Raw genomic sequence first — 21,199 nt, 5'->3', positions numbered from 1 at the left:
TGTGGGTTGGGGGGGCAGCCAGGGGGCTGGGAGTCTTGCTCGTCTCTCGGGGAGACGGCATTACATAAAGTAACAATTTCCAAGCCACCTTCTTAAAATTCCAGATGAAAATGAAAATGCGCATACGCGCACGCGGCGTCTCCTCGCGAGGCACTAATCTGGCCGTATCCAGATGACGAGCGGACTGCCACTTAACAGGGAGGAGATCCACTTTGATCACATGGCCCCTGGGGCTAAACCTATCGCGCTGCCTATTACGCGGCTTCATTTGCATATGTGGGGCTTATGGGTAGGCTGAGATCTAGAGTGAATGTTCTAAACTGCGGCAAGGGCTCAGTGTTGCTAGAAAGAAATGTCCAGGAGAGACGGGGCGAGGAAAAAGACAGAGCGCTGCCCGTAGCCAGAGGTAGCAGAAGTCCACTTGTCATTGAAGGTCACAAGTTCGACACCGCACATCGGCTAACCTAAAAAATTAAACACTCCGGCCAAAACAACAATACAGAGCCGCCCCGGAGCGAGGCATTTAAAGTCACCCTTAAATGTAAATTAGCGAGAGTGGCCGACATTTAAAGACAGTGGTTGTGCTGGGGAGCTGTCAGGTGGAACAATGTAGGACCGTGTAAGTATAAATTAGAGCGTTAAGTGAGAAAAGTGCAGACGTGCTCGGTAAACTTTACCCGGATGAATAAAGGGCTTCTTCTTTGGTTATAAAGAGGAAGTGACTTAGAAGAAACCACGTCTGCTCCTTAAGTTCCACATCAACAACAACAACAACAACAACAACAACAACAACAGGTGAATGGAGCTCGTTTCATCCTCCTGCCTACTCAGACTACTCTACGGAAGCTCCTCACAATCCTCTTGATCCTTGTTAGAGCGAGCCAAGGACTGAAAGCACCCAAGTGAAGTTCTTCTGGAGTAAACAAAGAAAAAAAAAACAAAAAAAAAAAACAAACGGAAACTTCCGCTGTGACAGAACTATTTCATTTTTTGCGTAAACAACATTAACCAACCACTAAAGGAAGAGTGGTCTACTTTCCGGGGTCCGCTGGGAATTTTTTTTTACCATATGCGAGACCTGCACTTAAAATGAGAAGGATAGAAGCTGCCAACAGAAGTGCGCTACATCAGTAAAACACTTCCCTGTTTGTAGCATGTTGTGCAGTGGCCTATTACTTGAAGAGGGAAATAACTCGTCTCCAGTCCTTTGTAGCAGTAAAAGTTAATGTAGAGCATGAATTGGTGCATGTGGAAGCCTCATTCAGCGCTCATCGTATTTATCTTTTCCTGCTCGTACAGAACTATTGTTGAAATTTGACTCTTTTCCAAAGAGAAATGCAATTTGGCTGCTCTCCTCTGAGCTGCTACGTGGTACGTAGGTCGAGAGACGTTTATCAGCTCCGTGGTTCAATCCTGGTTGTGTAATGATGATTGAAATGAATCTTGAGTCTTGGATTATAGTTTTGCATATATGAAAAAAAAAGGGGCAGTAACAAATATCATTAACAAAGGCGACTACAGTTCTGAGTGTGTAACCTGCCCCCGATAGCCCAAAATTCAAACTGGTGCGAGATGAAGAGGCAGAAATAGACGAAGAAAAGGAAAAGAAGGGGGGGGGGGGGGGGGGTGGAGGAAGAGGAGGGTGGCAGAAAATCATTTTCCACACTCGGGCATCAATCGGCGCGAATAATTCCTCAAACTTTTTTAAGTCCGACTTTAAATGGCATTACATATGTAGTGAGGCATGAAAAATTAATACGCTGGAGTCGGGGAAATGTCAAGGGTAATGATCTCCGCCGCAGCTTACCTCCTTAGCTTTCTGTTTCAGCCGAGCTTGCTCTGGGTCCTCTTGCCTGGAGCGACTCTGTGGAGTAAAAAGAGGGGGGAAAAAACACAGGTTAACAGCTGGTTTAAGGGGGCCCCCCCCCCCCACCCCTCCAACCCCCGCAGCCCCCTCGCTACTCATCTGTTGCTGCTGCAGCAAAAATAGTGCAAAATGGGAACAGGATACAGAGGTGTCAAGGACATCGTATTTGAATTCAGAGAAGTGCAATGGAGCGCCCCCCGGGGGGCGGTGGCCTTTAAACCCGCTCCAAATCCAGCCCTAAATAAGCCGCTGGAGGGGGATTCTAATCAAAAGAGGTTATTAAAAATTCTGCACGAGCCAGCACACACACAGCCACACATACACACACAGACACACACATACACACACAGACACACACACACACACAGGGCAAAGGATGTTGGTGAGTATCAGTGGCAGTGGCTGTGTGTGTGTGTGTGTGTCACTGGCTATCTGTCGCTGTGTGTGTGTGTGTGTGTGTGTGTGTGTGCGTGTGTATCCCTGGCGTAACAACACAGCACTTCTATTTTAATCAGCAGCCAAGATCTGGGTGAATGTACTTGTCCCTGGGAATCCTTCACCACGCAGCCAAATGTACACGTACGGCTGACCACTGCAGGCAATCCGGGCAGATTATGGTGCAACACGCTCACTGAGGGCTGTTATGTCGTGGATACGGATACGCGTGGAAAAGATTCGGGTTCGCTGGATTAACCAGAATGAGGTCAGGTCCGCGATGTGCCGCTTTATCCCATCAGTCGTATGCGCAGTTTAACACCTGTCATTTAGTTTTCTAAGAAGAAAATGATAAAACAATCAAATGGCCCTTTAAGAGAGCTAATATATTTTTGGTTTACACTTAATTCCTCCTTCTAATATCAGATCGATCACAGTGAGCGCTGCCGGGACGCCCCGCTCCGGCTTCAGCCCTCTACATCCCTGCCTCTCCTTCCTTCCTACGGCCTCCTCCTCCTCACGGATAGCTGCTCCTCCTTGCCTTCCCGGCTAATTGGCTTTAAATATATCAGGCGGTTCACGTACTGGTCGGTATCTCAACTAAGACTAATGTGTTCGCCCCCAGGTCGGCCGGCGCATCCCTCAAGACTTGAGTCATATTTTAAATGGACGGCGTCGAAGGAAGGAGAGGGCTTGTTGTGGAGGGGAGGAGGAGGAGGAGGAGGAGGAGGGGGGGGGATTATTTTCCGTGGGTTTCTTATTCAAGAGGTCAAATTAGCGGGCGCTCCAGCAGGAGAGAGGCAGGGAGGGGGAGGGAGGTGAGGGGTGGAGGAGTGGGAGGGGTTGGTACAGATGGACTGTTTACAAAGGGCAGCGGTGCCACTGGCGTGCTTTACATCTCCTCTGTCAGCTGCCCTGATTTTCCCCACTTACAGGAGAGAACGGAGGGGAGAAGAGGACTGGGCAGTCGGTGCTGACAAGCTCTGTGAGGTCTGGCGGAGGGAAAACGTACTGTACTTAAATAATAAAAGCTCTTTCTCCCGCACAGCCTTCTACAGCATATCGTCTGATACGATCTGCAATGTTGATCATATTCCAGGAAATTGCCTGTGATGGTGTGCTCTCATTTTTATTTATTTTTCTAATCTTGACTAGTTTTGTCCATTTCTGACTTACCAAAGCCCCGGGAGGGTTGTACTTGTTTCACTTGGCTGTGGGTTGTATTTGGAAAGAGTGAAGTTAACTTGAATATTGAATACTCTGTCGATACAGCCTCCCCAAATATGAAGTCCGGCGGGTGAAACTCGGAGCTGCTATCACTCCTCGTGCTGCAATCACTGCCACGCGCAATTATTCGTCAATTTCGCGCTTCCCGTTCGCTTTACACATTACCGAAAGTGCAACTGATGTCCTCCGAACGGCCGGTAATCAATATCAAGCTTCACTTTACATCCGTTTTTTTTTTTTAAAGATGCACAACAAAGAAGTGTTATGCAATAAGTCTTCTGGCTGCATATTATCATGGAGTTTTTGGAGGTTTTATGATGTATTTGCGGTTGTATTGCTCCTTGTATAATAGTTAAACGTTGGTATAAAATTGGAGAGCGCAGATATAAATGTTTGCTCTTTTTTTTTTACCAATAACCAAAACATGACATTTGGGGTTTGGACAGGCAAAGGAACAGAAAATAGGGTACAAAGGAACGTCCAACGTTACATAATCAGCAGCTACTTTAAGCGTTTTAGGATCTTCCCAGTTACGATACGACACATGTGATTAATATAGAAGAATATAGAAGCAGAGAAGATACTATCGTCTTCTCAGGCAGTGCGGTGGTGAAGTACAATGTACAATCACTCTGCAAACATTTGCTTTCCAAACTTCTCCTTGAACTGAAATGACATGCATGGCAACAAGGGCCAAGAAGCCACACACACTGCTCTGCGGTGAAGTCAAACTACTCAAGGATGCTCATGCGATCCAAATAGCCCCGAGCGAAGCCCTTCCAACAAGAACTTGGCTAAATTTGCAAAAGTTCCTCACTAATCCTGTTAATGAAGGGAACTGTTCACAGTTAAAAAAAAAAAAATAAAGATTACACCGTTCAACCGTGTAGAGCCGGGTGCAGACACAGGATATAAAAGGCGTCACTATTCATTTTTTTTAACAACACACTTCACTGTGTCGTTTTCCTGCTGAGGTAATGTCTTTTTTCACAACCAGGAGCGAGGCTATCTGGTCTCCCCTAGCAGGGAAAAAACAGACAGGTCATGAGGTTTTGTGGCCAGTCTTCATCAACTAGAGGATTTTCTAATATCCTGCATGGCAGGACCGGAGCATAATAACGCAATTAAGACGGTGAGGTGTGCTGCAATGAGAATCTTTACTGTGGGACATTGGCTCCATTCAAAATTAATTAAATTAACCTAGCTTTCTGCTAATGTTGCACCGCCAGGCATTTTCATTTGCAAAAAGATTCACTCTCTCTTTTTTTTGTGTGTGTTCACTGGTGATCTTTCTAAATTTTAAGGACCTTCTCTTTACTCATAAACAAATGTGTGTACGTACGCACGCCTGTGGTCAGAATAGTGGACAGGTAACATCCAAAGATCAGTGGTTTGTAATACTTTCTTGCAGAACTAATTTAATTGATCTGTCAACACCTTGAATCTGCAGCAATTTGGTATTTTGCAAAGAACAACTGGTCATTTATGTCCCTTAAAAAAAGCAAAAGATATATTATTCTTAAAGGTGCAATCGTGTCATTGGTCAGCTGTTGAAAACACACAGAGGTCAGAGTATCACCAGAGTACCTGCTAACTGCTAATGCCGTTAGCTAACTTAGCTTGCCAAGCTGTGCATTTGGGTCCTGACTGGAACTTCGGAGCAATTTAGGAGCGTTAGTGTTTACTTTGTTAGCACAGGAGCTTCAGAGTGTGCGCTAGCAGGTTAGCGGGCTAACTTCAGTAGGTACCTCTGCACAGCCTACACAGACGTCAGAATGTAAACACAGTAATTTCTTCGCAATCTGTTGACAACTTTGCTTCATTTTAAGAACGTCTACAACTAAAATTCTTACACTTCACCTTCCTTAAGAACTACCAGACATATAACTTTCTATGACTGCTGACCATTTTTTTAAAAGTTTGTCGTAGTGCGTGTCATAGAGTGTTATTTGCACTATGAGAGGGAAACTTTATGAGGAGGTTAATTCCCAGTGTTACAACTTTTCCCCACCAAAATTGCCAGAATAAGTTTTAAAATACAGGTGACTGGACCGACTTTACCACCTGCAGCTGGCTTGAACACCTGCTAATCAAATTAATCCTGCTGCAGCTGTTCAAGCGACTGAAACCTAATACAGTCACTACGATGATGTTTAAGGTTTGTAGATTAATACTGGATAAGAAGCTCGCTCTGTTGCAGATGGTTTAAATGATTCCCTGCTTTGGCACTAATGTAGGTGTTAGCAGATATTTAAATGACGAGTTATTTTGACTCAATATATGCTAATAACAGATCCATAAATTAACCTTTACCATTATTCAGTATTCAGTGAAAAAGTCGTGCCTTGAGCTCATGATTGTGTTTGCAAAAATTTATGTAACAGCTGAGACGAAGCGCAGACAACTCTCTCCCCGATCTGGTGATTATTTTCTGTGATTGCCACCTTAGATATTATATATATCGTGGACAAGCGACTCATATCTTATTGCTTATTTATTTATTTTTTTCATTGTTTATTTTCACAGGGACGCCGCACAATTAAAAGTAACTGCTCCAGAGTTCGCTGGAAGCTAATTTGCATCTGTTGTCTCGGGGTAGGTGAACAAAAAAACAACACATAACATCAAGTACACTTGATAAAACAGCAAAATACATAAAGATCCATCAGTATACAAAGCAGAATCAGTGCGATAGACAGTGTATGTAAGGTGATTATGAGTGTCGACACTTTCGTGCTGATTCGAGCGCTGCAAAACCACCTCAGCTGCAACATTTGCGTGCTTTTAAATGTTTCTGCAACATTTTTGCTACTGAGCGTTTTCTGCTGTGGTGTTTTTTTTTTTCACTTTTTCTTCTAAATTCTTCTAAAACAAAGCAGCTATTTCCGTGACATGATTAGTAATACGGCATATTCAAGACAAACATCTGTTGTGCTTCATGTGCACGGTGCAATCACATCGACACCTGACACCGGATGTTTGGAACGTACGTATGTAAACTCCGGATTATTGCTTTGGTGGAATAGATTGATAGAAAAATCACTTTTTCTTTCTGTCGCACTGAGAAATCGGTCTTCTGGTTTGAAAAACGATTCTCTGTTTCACCTGAGCTGTCAAGGCTTGTGATAGAGGGATGTTTTGCAGCTTGTACACGGGGATGGGTGATTGTGTGTGTGTGTGTGTGTGTGTGTCGGCTGCATGGTGCATGGGGGTTGAGTAGTGTACGAGGTCTCCCCCCCCCCGCCCTCCTCGCCGTGTCCGGGGAGGAAGAGCCAGGACAGAGGAGCCCCGGGGCCAGGAGCCTGGGAGGACACGCGGAGGTCACTTCATCCACTGGTGTCACACTCTAATTCATCTGTCAGGGCCGGCGCAGGAGCAGCATGCACTCATATACACAGAGCGGTACACAAAAAAACACACTGTTGCATGGGGGACATAACAAACGGTCTGTCACACACACACACACACACAGAGTACGATGGCGAGGTGACAGTAACTTACTTTAGCGGCTTTCAACAGGATCTCTCTCTCCTGCTCGTCCTTCCTCTGCTTCTCGATTCTCTCCAGCTGCTCGAAGAAGCGGAGCTGAGAGCGAACGTCTGCAGACTGCTCGTAGCACTCATCATCCTGACAAGGAGATAGAGAGAATATCACCACGACTGTAACGGTCGAAGAAGAAGAAAAAAAAATAAAAAAAGGTATGAATCCCATTCAGCAGCTGCTCCCGAGGCTCTGGGCACAAATATCAGAACTCAAGGGAAGCCTTCAGTCCATTTTATCTCAATGAAAAAAATTACATCCCTCCGCTCCTAAGTAAATTACTAAAACATCCATTTCACCCAAAGCATCAATGACCCAAAAAAAATCGAGCGACTTGAAGTTAAGTTAGCCGAGACGACTCGTGTTCTCCAGCGATCTCCCACCAATTTATGTGGCCGCGATAATTAGAGGCCACTTTTAGTCGCAACACACTAATTATTGTCATAAATTAAGTATATACAGAAATTGAATGGGTCATTTAATTAATTCTTGCTCCATTTAAATCGTCATTGAAGATACAAAAACAGAAAATGCTGACATGAAGAAGTTGGAGACAGCTGTGCTTTTGGCTGCTTTGCGTGTAGACGGTCTCGCTTTCCTGACTGACATATCAGTAGATCAATCAAAAATCAATTAATATCAATTGTGTGTGTGTGTTTACTGGTCTTGGGGAGTATTATTGTATACGTGGGAAAAGCAGTATGAAGCCTTTTGTGCCTCCAGAGGAAGCTGCATATGATCTGCTAACATTCCCATCAGTCGGACCAGCGAGCCGGCGATCCAGCAGGTCAGATCGTGTTTGTTTAAATGTTTAATACATATTTTTGTTGCTGAAATCTCTTGTTGCTGGTGCTGTGTTTTAACTCAGGAAACCCTTGTGTCTGTATCTTTATTCCTGTTTACAACTGTTGCTTAGAAATTCAAATTAAAATGTGCGATGATCGGTGCAGCTAAATTATTCTCCGGCGCACCGAAAAATGAAAAAGTTCGGCGTTCCAGTGCTGCACGATCAACGCGGAAAGTAACTTCATCGTTTCACTGCACGTGTGTTTAAACCGACGCGCGGACACGTCTCGTGTCGTCTGATCCCGACAGCCGACTTGAACACACACAACTTTTTTCTCTATTTACAGACGACGCGTCTCTCTGCACCGCATGGTGCATCGACTCCCACTTGGGAAATGGAGAGGCAAGTGTGAAAACAACTTTTTGTAGGTCATCAAAAGTTAATAGGATAATTGCTTATTTCACATGTTTGTGTGTGTGTGTGTGTGTGTGTGTGTGTGTGTGTGTGTGTGTGTGTGTGTGTCTCTCGTATGCAGCTCTGTTCTGCTCTTGCACTTGATTTCTATATCACACACTTTTCCATCTGTGTGTGTGCGTGTGTGTGTGTGTCAGAGCTGTGTGTGTGTTTCCATGAGTGGATGAGAGGAGCTGGGTGGCACAGAGCACAAAGACACATCAGAGGAGGCTCATCGCCAGCACCCCCCTCCTCCTCCCCCCTCCTCTCCCCCTCTCTTTCTCTCTCTCTCTCTCTCATCCAGCCTCCCTCCTCTTTGTTGCAGCGCTGAGCCTGCACTCTTGCCGTAGCTCCTGCCGCCGCTGCCGGAGCCCGGTTGCTCTTTAAGGCCGCTTTGTCTTTTGGTCTTTTTTTTTTTTTCCCCAGCTCTTTTTTTTTTTTCTTTTCGCTGATGTCAACAGAGTGGCTTCACAGAGCTGCATGCCTCCCTCTCACACACACACACACACACACACCTCATTTACAAAACCACAAAAAGGGAGAAAGAAACGACGGATGAGGAGAAGAAGGAGAAGAAGGAGAAGGAGCACAAAACAAGATGGGGACAGCTGGAGCGATGCTCTTCCTCCCTCCTCCTCCTCCTCCTCCTCCTCCTCCTCTTCCTCCCCTTCGTGGTGTCAGGAAAAACACATTTTCAAAGTTTCCCCCAACAACGCCGAGATTTGGGGATTGCAGTCGAGATGGATTTGCGCTTTAATGTTCGCCAATTAAATGTGGTTGTAGAGTTACATTCAAGGGCTACGAGAGATGAAGTCACCAATAACGGGAAAAGTAAGCAGGTGTTCACACGCAGACGAGCGCTTAGAAGTTCTTTCATACCTTTACTTTTGGCTGACTGACTGAAAAAGTCCTGTTTGTCAACTCGAGGGTGAAAAATACTCCTCATATTAACTTTTATGTGTTTATGTTAGTGGTACACTCGCTTTTTTTTTGTCAGTGTGAGACGGATAAAAGCGTATTTGTGTGCGCGCCACCGCGTACCTGTGCAGGAATGTTGAAGCGCACGAGCGAGCCAGGTATGTTGTGTGTTTAATTGTGTGTGTCTGCTTGAATGTCCCGACAAAGTTTCTTCCTCAACTCCAGCGGATTTAATATTCCTCCCCGAGTTCTGATCCAATGTTTACCGTGTGTTTTTCGGTCTGCCAAACTGTGCGAAGGGCTGCTCGGACACGTGCCACCTGCCGTCTGCTGATGATGTGGCAACGCATCAAACGTTTCTGTACGAGGAAAAACTGATTTAACTGATGTTGGTCGTGTTGGGTCCTAAAATGAATTAATAATTTCAAAATTAATGAAACTACAGAGCTGTTACAACCCTCATTTATCAGAATCATTGCATTCTGTTTTTATTTCATGTTTGACACAGTGTCAGATTCTCTGGAATCAGGGTTGTAAATCTGTTAACTAACTTGCCTATCCTTAAAGGGATATTCCGGTGTAAATTTAATCCATGGTCTAAATCAACGTGAAACTGTGTTAGACTCCCTCTCGAGAGATCAAGTTAGCAGACCGCTAGCTAACGTAGTTTTGTCAACCTCAGAAACGACCGCACGACAACAATACACTGCAGTAAATGGATCCAAATATAAACCGCCACCAAAAAGCCACAAATAATGCTCAGAACAGCACCAAACTTCAGCAACAGTACAAATAGGGTCTCAGCACATAGTCCAGGGCATCTAACCTCCGCTAGCTTAGCTGGATTTCTATCGTGAAGCTAAAAACAGATTTCAACTCTCCTCCATCAGCTTCCGGGTCGGGAAGTCCCGACGCGACGATTACCGAGTGCGGTTAGAAATGCTCAATTCCGTTCTTTTCCCTGTCCGCTCTCGATAATAACTGTTATAAACTGGCAGGTAAGACACATATGAACTTTGATTGCTTTTCCATGGAGTCATAATCATACATTTTCATCCATGAGCCGCGGAACTCTACTGCACTCGGTAATCGACTCGTCGGGACTTCCCGTCAACAGGAAGCTGCTGCAGAAGAGTGGTAAATTTAGTCAGCTTTTCAGTAGAAATCCAGCTAAGCTAGCGGAGGTTAGATGCCCCGGACTATGTGCTGAGACCCTATTTGTACTGTTGCTGAAGTTTGGTGCTGTTCTGAGCATTATTTGTGGCTTTTTGGTGGCGGTTTATATTTGGATCCATTTACTGCAGTGTATTGTTGTCGTGCGGTCGTTTCTGAGGTTGATAAAACTCTGTAAATTAGCGGTCTGCTAACTTGATCTCTAAGAGGGAGTCTAACACAGTTTCACGGTGTGTTAGACCATGGATTAAACTTACACCGGAATATCCCTTTAAGAAGCAACAGAGAGGCGGGGATGGTGACTGGCAGCAGAGCATGGGATGGCATTGATGAGATTTCCATAAAACACTATCATTTTTGTACTTTATCTGCCCACCTGCCTTCTGCCTGAAGACAGTTTCCATAGTGGCTTAACTGTGCGATTACTGTGCATTGTCGCGGGATGCAGTGTGGCCAAAAAATACTTTTTTCCATGAGCACATTTGTGAAAGAAGCATCTTTAAAAGTGGGTACAGATGCAAAATAATCGTGTCCCTATTCAAGTTATCAGGGCGCTAAACCAGAAGTTAGCCTGCTTGTTCGGCGGAAATCTCTAGTGAGTACACTTTGGACCGCACAACACGACTGAAGGTATTTTCATACCCGGGAAGTTTAGCTGCACAGAATCATCTGGAAAGTTGCCTGAGAAGCTGTTTGGAAAAAGGGAAGGCTGTCATGATTTGGACCCTGCATGGATTTTTGTGTGTTTCGTGCCTTGTTTTGTCTCTCTTGCTCTCAGAGTCGCTCTCCAGAGGCTGGGCGTGGCTTCCCGCCTCTCACACACCTGCAGCTCATCTGATCATCAGCGGCAGCTCAAATGCTCTGGTCTGGTTTACCACTCGTCCATGTGGTCTACGGCGACACCGCTCGTGCCAGTGTAGTTTGTTCTCCTCGACTTCTTCAGTGATTGTTCAACCTCTGAGCTCCAGCGTCTCTGCCACTAGTCTTCTCTCCACTTCAGATCATCTTTTGTTCATCTTTAAATGAAGAAACACTCTCCACTTCTAATATAATTGAAGCTAGAGCAGCTATGCTAACCCCACTTAAAGTGAAACTCTCGCCAAAATGCAACCTAGTCTTTTTTTGTGAATGTACCCGAGTCAAACCTTCGTGTAAAAGCATAATTACGATGAAAGAGGCACTTTTAAGATTTACCGTCTTTTCGTTTTCGGGTCAAACTCATTTTCAGTGGGAGTGCTAGGGGCAAATTAGCGATAGCATCAAAATCGCTATCTTTAAAACACTAAGAAGGCTCGACACAACATGAAACTTTGCTCGTAGTGTCACCAGGGTCTCTACACATGAACACGAGCATTGAGAACATTGTTTGTGTGCACAGAGTTTACTAAAAAGAAAGTTTTGAACAACTCACGTTAGCAGATGTTTCGGAAAGATACATGAAGGTTTGACTCGGGTACATTCACAAAAAAAGCCTAGGTTGCGTTTTAGCGAGAGTTTCGCTTTAAACCAGCTGCCAGAAGTTCCTCATAGGACACCGACGTGTCCGACCCACTGTGGTTCAGTCGTGCACTGAACGACTCTGGACATCTCTTCTTTGTTGGTTCGAATGTGTGTGTTTTTGTGTTCTGCCCACCTTACAGGAGTCCAGTCGGTGCTGCGCGATCGTAGAAACTTTTTCTACCACAGTCCGAAGGCGTGACTGTGTAGCGTGTGAGATGAACGTCACTGCCTCCATGGGGACCTCTGTGACTCCGAACTTCTTTGCTGCGAAGGACACACACGCACAGAAACACACACGTTTAGGACAAACTAAACTTCTGCCACCAGCGTATTATTATATCACAACAGGAACAGTCGCCACTTTTGCTTCTCGTCATTACAACCAAAGTTTCTCACTCGCTTCACTGATTCCGCCGCGATTAAAATGCTGAATCCTCCATCTAACCATCCAGGAGTTTTACAGCGTAACCTCTACTCTCACGTTTAATTCACGAGAGGGATGAGCAGCTTGAGAGAGATTGTTTGATTATCACTTCTCTTGATTCCACGACTTTAGCAACAGCTAAGCAGGTAGGAGGTAATTGTTTCGCTACACACACACACACAGAGAGAAGCAAGACAACTCGTAAAACACACCAACAGAGGACGACACACAACTTTCATTCAGCACCTCCACTCATTCACACCTACTGTACTCACTCACACACACACACACACACACACACACACACACACACACACACACACACGCACACCGAAACAACCGCCTGGATTAGTACGTGCAATTAACTCCCAGAAATAGCGCTCATCAAACAGAAAAGTTAATTTGTTTCACAGTCTTAGAGTGGCTTTACTAGCTAAGCTCCTTCGAGTGTGTAAACGACATTGACCATCTCTTCTTCCTCCTCGCCGTCGTCGTCGTCGTCGGAGGAGGATAATTTAGTTTCCTCGGAGCAAAACTCATCCGAAGTCATAACAAAAGAGAGGAGGACAGACTTTCGGTTAGGGTTACAATCTGTTTCCGACTTCCTTCTTTTTAAATTATTCCATTACCATAATTTTCTCTCTGGCACCCTTTTAAGTAAACCACACCAATTATTTAAATCAGCCGAACAATACATATACTCCTCAGCCCGCTCAGGCTTTGAAATGGATGGAGGCGGCCCTGTTAGCCTTATAATTACAGTGGCAGCACATGTGGCAATGTCACAAGGTCAGAGGAAAAAAACACTAATGGGCTTTCGCTTTCCTTAAAAAATACGATCTTTCAGGGGCATTAATATTTCAGAGAAAGTTTAAGAGACTTAAGAGCCGCATTTCTTCTCTGAGCAGAAAAACAACTGCTCCTCAACTCAGACTGATCACCATTATCCACCTAAAGATAAAGGCCACAGCCAGAAACAGACTAATGAACTGGACAGCTTTTATATTCTTGTTTTTTTTTTATCTTTTTATTTCGAGATGAAAGACAAAAGCGATCGCAGGAATAATCCGCACCAAAGAAAATAAGATCTCCAGCTGGGAGTGCGTCTTTATCCGAGGATTTCTCTCGGGATGCCGCTTCGCTCGACTCTAATCAATCCAGGCAGCTGTTGCACGGAGTTTCGTACATGAAAACTCGTTGCAGATATCCACGTTTCCCCGACAACATGTCCTAATAAACCTGATCACCTTCTGATTATCCATCCAGTGCCACCACGAGGTTCACACTTGAAGTGAAATGTCTGGAGAAATTCACGCGTCCCCTTTGCGATCAATTGTAATCATTTGGAAAACTCTTTTATTTTTCAGATGCCAGTGGTAACAACACAACATTTGCTCACAAAACTAACAACTGGACAGCGTTCTCCCACGGCCAAAGTGTTAAACGTGGTCAGAAAACTTATTCCAGATGTACGAAACACTTTTTTTTTTTTACAAATTCTTGTGATCCCGTGATGTCAGACAGTGTTCTGTTCTGTGAGTCTTCTTTTCATGGACCGAGACAAAACCTTCCTCCCTCTTCAAAAATAGTGACCAACAATCATTTGTGAATGCCAAAGTAATGGTTCGGATACTTATCCTCTGCAGCTTAATAATATCCAGAGACTATCAGCAATCCAAAAATGTAAAATTTGTTCTCTATACTTTTTGAAATTCTACATTTACTATGTATCAAAAATAATGACTGATATATCTTGAGGAATGTGCATTCAAGACCGTAAAGGCAGAACTAAAGATATGAACAAGATAAAATAGAATTTAAAATAACAATAAATACAATCACACTGATTTTTAGGAAAATTGTTCTACAGCTGAGGTGCCTGGAAGACAAAAGCCGGATCATCTTTGGTCACTGGACTCAAGGAGTCATCAGGCTCATCGGAAGTCAGCAGATCCCTCCCATCAGGATAGAAACGTTTTATCACAGTGATCACTCAAAACAACTATTGATTTGCAGTGACCCTTCCCACTAATGGGGACAAGTGGACACAAACCATGAAACTAAAACACCCCCCACAGCACGACAGAGCCACGGCATCCCGTCACTGTAGAGGCGAGGCATTCAGGGCCGAATCCTTCTCTTGGTTCCCGCTACGCTTGCCCACTTTTTGAGAATGTGGCGAAGGACCGTCTGACTTTGTTCCACATCTCTGTAGATCAATGCCTGTACTTTCTGCACTGATGAACTCTTAAATGTGCATTCCATCTATCTTTGCAATGCGGGGTTTCTGTTCTGTAACCCCACCATAATATTCCTCTCTACGCAACGGCCGATGGACTGTTGTTGTTTCTGTCTCACCGTAAAATTAGCCAACGGACTCCTTTCCCGTTGCCAGTGGACGAGTTAGCCGATTACAAATGTGCCATAAAACGAATCTTTTACTTTCAGGCTCTCTTTCAGAATCAAAGCTGACAGTGACGATGTTCGAGCGCTGCTGGAACAGAGACGGAAAAACTATTCACGCCCTTAACTTCAACGCGCATTATAGCATCGCGCCAGAAAATAGAAAATTAGCATTTCCGCCCGGGTGTTGTGTTTTCAACACAGCAACTGAAGCGTCATTTGACCTGTGAATGAACGCTGATTGGACCCTGATTTCCAGTGCAAATCAATCACCTGAGGAAAAGTCACCCTTCTGTTTTTTTTCCTTTCACATCTCGATTCACGCGCTCGTGTCTTGAGCCGACATGTTTGTGTCGACCGGTGTTTTCCCCCCCGGTAGCAGGTCGTGCGAGTTTCCGTGGTAAAGCTGACATGATGTGAGCGCGGCGTGAGGCTCCTCCTTTGTTTTGAAAGTGAATCACGTCCAAGTTGCAGGAAATTATGCTTGAGAACAAAAATGCACCCAATCGAGCCACGTTTGAAAACGATACTGAGGGTAGTGAGGTTTATAATCCGCACAGATGTCTGAAGCATTTTTGATTATTTTAAGGCGTTTTTTGGACGATTTGATAACCCGTGTTGGTGTGTGTGCCGCGCAGCTGCTCTGCGTGTCGCCGTCACGCAAGTCTCTGTGTGTCCGTTCACGTGTAAACTGACGTGATAGGTCCACGCGCACGAGTGTGAGCGGACCTTTGAGGTATCAGCGGACTATCATTACTTTTGAGGAGCTCTTCTGGGGAGCTCCAGCTGCGCCTGTGTTCTGGTTCCCGAGATGAGGTGGGGAGTGCTGTTTTGCGGCTTCACAAATGAAACCCGCTCACTCCCCCCCCCTCCCCGGCTCGAGGACCAGCCCGAAGAGTTATGAGGGGGGGGGAGAGAGAGGTTTGGGAGAGAAGGGCGGCACAAGTGTTTGCTTGGGGGGGATAAATATGAGAGGGGGAGGGAAAAAAATAAAGAAGGGGGATAGGAAGAGGCAGCCGACGTTCTCTCTCCTGGAATCAGTGCTCAGAGCAAAAAAAGGAGAGAATAAATAAATGTGTAAAGGAATGGTGGATCCGGGTTTCTCCTCTGATCCGAAAAACACAAAAGCGACAGAGACAAGAAAGACGGTGGAGCCCATCTTTCAGGGGGGGGGGGGCAGGAAAGGTCACGGTGAAGTTTTAGCGGGATGGAAAACGAGAAGGCAGAGCAGAGTCCAACTCGCCGCTCGTACAGTAAAGAGGAGCAGCCGAGGCTTCCTGATTGAGTGGAGCTGGCAGGCCGGGGGTGCCTCCCTCGGACTGCTGTCAGCTGAGAGCGCGGAGAGGCCAATCACTGACACAACAAAGCTGCATAAGTGCCACTTCCCCAGCAGGGGGCGCCCTAGCCTCCTGCCCTGTATCACGCTGCGTGCCCCCCCCCGAGGAAAGATTTATATTTTTAAACAACCCCTCTTCCCCAAGGTGACGGGATAACAACCACGCCAAGAGTCCGCGTAACGAAACACGACCTGCAGGCCTCCTCGGCACACTAAAGATACTTTAATTGAGATAAAACAAGATGAGGGCGCTAGACTCCCCGTCACGTGGAATTATACTGTGTGTTTTTTGATCTGATGCACAGGAGCGAGATGCTAGGCACAGTTTTATTTTGAGTAATAACGCTCATTATACGTTTTCACCGGCTTCACCGTGCAGCGAGAGCCTAAGGTATATTTCAAGCAATAAAACCGACTGCCGGCGGCAAAAAAGAGATAATGAAGACGCTATCACTCTCATGCGATGCTGCAAACAAACCAAGACTCTTCCGCCCGTATCGATTAGCGCACGTAATACCGCGCGCGCTATCAGAGTGTCAGGATCCACCGAAAGGAGAGAAAAGAATCAAAAATCTGGCTGCCAAGTCTCATTCCTCTAAACTCTGTTCCTTTTAGTCCAGAGGACAATCTGACAGCCAGCCTTCAAAAGACAAACCCATAAAGTATTTATGTGTGTGCCTGGGGTCCAGTGAGTTCAGACAGCCACTGAAGAATTCATTAAAGGAGGTGAAAGAATTGTTAAGTGCATCAAATTTAAACCGAGGCCAAACAAGAAAAGGCTCAGCCCCAAACACTGTAGAGAGAAAATCAAAACTGTCTTTAGTGATGACACTATAAACACAGAAACAACATGTTCCTAACACAAAAGACAACAGATAGTGATTTCATCACTACCACAGTCTGGATTTTCATCTTTGGGTGGTTGTGTAGCGTGGAGGGGTTGGTTGAGGGGGGGTACATTGATGTTACATTAAGATTCCTCCCACTGCTAAAACAATCACACGGCGTCTGAGAGGCTAGCCTCCTCCAGCTGCAGCTCGGAGCATTTAAAAAAAAAAAAAAGGTTGATGAGCTGAGACATCGCTGCACTGCAAAGACGGGCGAGTCACACTTCATCTGACCTGTTTCCAATATCCGTCGATGGAGCAGTCCCGGGTGGAGGAAGGCCTCGTCTTTACATGAGCGGATCTGCGTTCCCACGAGTTCGGAGTTGGTGGCGAGTATCCTTGCGCTCTCCTCGTTCAGGTTCACCCCGGCCATGGAGGCCACGTCGTTGATGTCGTCATCGTCCCTGAAACGTGAGAGATTGGCAAATTATATGCAACCGGAAGACAACTAAACGATCTCTTCTGCAGGAGAGGGCAACACCTCGGTGACACAAATGCATTTCATACGTGCACTTCATGTGGCTACGGTTACAGATTTAGAAGCTTAGATAGAATTTGATTGTGCGAGAAGACACAAAATAGGCACACAAGAGAGGCACAAGGTAGTTTTTTTGTAAACATATGCACCACTTCAGGGTGGACTAAAATTAAAGTTACTAAAGTCAGTGAAAGTCAAACACTGATTAGGGCGCCAGGATCCTGCAGGGGAGAAAAAAAAGCCCAATTGGGAAGCTGACTTTAGAGATTTTGTCCCTGTTGCAGCTTTAGCGACTCCTACTGGTTGATCTGGCTACACCGTCGCCTTCTGTGTTTACCCTTCACAGTTAGCAGAAAAAAATGACTATATGAGTGGGAAAATCCTCAAGACAAAGATCCAAAGACAGAAGGCACAATTCTGCTCGATCCGGGATGGAAAAATACTTCCGTTTGGGGGCGTGAAGCAGTAGCCCTCCTGCACAAAACCACAAAGATTACCAGAATCATATATTCTGAGATCCTGCTTCTATTCATGACTATTTTCCTTGGATGACAACATGCATTAGTTTTGTGAGCGAGTGCTCTGCTTTGGTCGTAATGGCACAGAATTCCCATTCCGGGCTCTATTTGTGCCGGCGCTCTGCGAGGCAGCAAGATGAAGAGCATTTGGACGGAGTTAAGCTCGGTAAGGATGCTCCTGAGGATTGGCAAGGAGACGTGATGAATCCGCGCTATACGCTAATGTCCACAAACTCTATTTGCATGCTGCTTCGCCGCTCTTTGCTCTGTGTTTTTCCTCGACGCGCTGGTCGTTTCTCAGAGGCCTAATGCCGTGTAAACATACACAATTTGTGTTTGGGTCGTTACGTTTGACAGTCGGCCTCGTCCCCGCATCCGCGAGAGGCTGTAACTTTCTTTTGCGAGCTGTCACTTGAGAAACATTCCCCCCTACAATTATTGTACTTGGCAAGTAATGATTGTGATTCTGGCCCGAATTAGCCCGAGCGGTGACGTGTTGTGCTTACAGGACTGGCCCGGAGCGAGCGCAGGGTTTTCTGAGTGGCTCTGACGGAGGGGAACAAAGAACCACAAGAACACACACTGAGTGGCCCCTCGCCACTCACTGGCTCACCTCCACAGTCATTTACGTCCGTGCCACCGATGTTGGTTGCGACAGAGCCTTGTGCGTGTGGCCGCTGTGCTCTTGTGTGCGGCGTTGGGCGCGCACCGTCGGCCAACTCCACCCCGCCGAGAACCCTCCCGCTCCTCGGTGCGGCCACGGAGAGCCAATATGAAACTTGACACTACAGCGGGAGGTTGACAAAGACGATTAGAGCAACTCCCTGAACCTCGCACACCTCTACCATCTCCCCCCGCTCGGCTCCTCTCCTCCAGCGCTCGGTCTAATTATGCCTTCGCAGAGTATCTACACAACAACACAAGCATGGATACATAGGGTTATACCCTGCGCCGCACCTCGGGCGCCGCACCTTTCTCCGTCACGTCCTCGCGGATACCCTAACCTGTCCTAAAAAGAAGCACGCCCGAGGCCGCGTTCACTCAGGCAAAGAGAGGAGACGCTGCTACTTTCGCAGCTTCGTGTGCAGCAGACAGGTAGATGACCTTATCACGTGTGTGACGCCGTATTGACAACGGGCTGTGCGAAGACGAGCAAACTGCCATAGAATACGAGAGTTATGACACAATGTAGTAGTAATAGATATAAATTGACACATTTTCAGCAACGGTGGCGACAAAAAGTCTCTTTCTGAACAGATCTACTCGCTTATGAACCTGATAGAAGCTAAGCGCGGCACTTAAGAGTCTGAGGTTTGAAAAGGACAACACAACAGGTTAGATTATCTCTGTAAAAATAGGGTAAGTGACTTTTAAATTAATTCCCTCTGTCAGATATGACCTGGTTGGGCCGATTTTTAACCTCGGGGGTTCTAAATTGAAATCGGAAGTACAGCTAGCTTGATTGCGAGGTAATTTAATAATTCTTTTCAAATAATGAGACAAATAATGATGGGAAAGACAAAGTCAGCTCTGTAATAACTATACTTCTTGCCCACTGGCTTAGATAATACTGGATATGTTGCGCTATGTAGCATGAATCTATTTAGAAAGTATCACATGCTTGTGTATCTGTCCCTATAAATGAAAAAAAAAAACATAAAAGTGAATTTATAATGGAGCTGCGCGGCCTCTGGCGATCTGATCATATAGAAATAAGCCTAATAAAACAGGGAGTGAGCTACTATATGAGCAGAAAACCCAGATATGAGCTGGAATTTCTTTATATCAAACGATAGGATCGGTGAGATAATGTACGTGAAAACTCTCCTGAATCTTTTGTGTAACATGCCAAAAACGTCAGCAGTAGTAAAAGGGGGGGGGGGGGATTACTACACGGGCCACAACTGTATAAATACATAAAACATAAAGAAGTATCGGAGAACACGGGTAATATTATGAGTACATTACGAGAGTTTCTGTTTCTCGGATGGTGTGATTTCTGGCTATTTGGGTCCGCCGGGGCTCAAATCAAATGATAATGCCAAAGACAGGTCTGACATTAAAAGGAGGGAATGAGATATGAAATGCAAAATATTCCCGACGACACCTCCGCGCTAATAAAGCAGAGATGTAATTAGCTTCCACAGAAGCTAAAGAGCAGCCTCTCAGTTATTGGTTCGGGTTGGCCCGGGGACACGGCGCCGGCGGTCACATGAATACATATGCATGTCGTTTCCATATCAAGCTCGCGTTTCGCGGAGGGCACGCCATAGGTGGTGAGAGGATTGCATTGCCATTTAGAGGTTGTGTGAGTGTGTGAAGATAGATGGGTGGTTGGGGGGGGGGGGGGGGGGGGGGTGGGGGTGCATCCAGATCTCCTGCACCAACCCCTCCTCCTCCTCCTCCTCCTCCTCCTCTTCTTCCACCATCGCACCAACCTCCCCCCCCTTGCCCCCCGCCCGATGGATAAAGGTCCCCGCGCCCAGGCAGGGGGCCCCGATTGATCCCTGTGACTAACACCCGGGCCGTGCAGCCTTGTTGCGCCCACACTGAGAGACCACTGGAGGAGTGTTCTCCACAGAGCAGCCCGAGGTTCACTGGGCAGCTGACGGGATATGCGCTCGTGACCCAAATGGATGACAGCGCTGGTGGCAGCGGTGGCACAAGAGGGGCCAATAAACTCAGCCACGAGCGAAATTCAATGGACCACCCGCACTCCAGCTGTAATTATTCACAAACATTTTTTTTTTTTTTTTTTTTTTTTAAACGTGGTGTCATGCGGACGAGGCGCATCGTATGTCGAGAAAGCCTTGGTTTAATTAACAAACCTACGAGTAAAAGTTAGCATCACAGGCCTTCCTGTTTTTTCGTCTTTCGGCGTTTTTGGCGCGCCACCATTTTCTTCCCGGACTTCTTGGAGCGACTTTGCAGCAGCTCGGCACCCGATCTGAACATAATCTAATCTTGCGGCTGCCGAGTTTCCAAGTCTGCATCAACAATATTTGGGAGGTCACTTTTAACTTCTAATTGAGTCACATTTATTTGTAAAGCCTTTTTTTTTTTTTTTTTTTTTTTTTCTTCAACAAAACAGGCAACATCGCATTGCAATTTATAGAGCAACAAAGGGTGTAACCGCAAAGACAGAATGTGCTCTTTTTGCTGGTAAATGATGGAAAAGTCCTGGTGGACTCTCAGATCCACTGGCAGCGAAGATCGCGAACAAAATGTTTTGTTCCTTGTCTTTGCGTGCGCG

At 45.8% G+C, this 21,199-nt stretch overlaps 1 protein-coding gene across 1 annotated transcript in view; it reads right to left on the bottom strand.

Annotated features, from left to right (window-relative positions):
• The window catches only part of LOC115580112 (transcription initiation factor TFIID subunit 4), a 94,365-nt gene that overhangs the window by 41,513 nt on the left and 31,653 nt on the right, over positions 1-21,199 (bottom strand). The window contains 4 exon segments of the mRNA XM_075488170.1: positions 1,808-1,864; positions 7,031-7,156; positions 12,034-12,164; positions 17,185-17,354. Of these exon segments, the coding sequence (XP_075344285.1) occupies positions 1,808-1,864; positions 7,031-7,156; positions 12,034-12,164; positions 17,185-17,354 (484 nt within the window).

This window comes from Sparus aurata, chromosome 4 (assembly GCF_900880675.1).
Source record: "Sparus aurata chromosome 4, fSpaAur1.1, whole genome shotgun sequence".
Classification (NCBI taxonomy): Eukaryota; Metazoa; Chordata; class Actinopteri; order Spariformes; family Sparidae; genus Sparus; species Sparus aurata.
The sequence above is the reverse complement of the archived record's forward strand: the minus strand, read 5'-3'. Positions and strand labels throughout refer to the sequence as shown.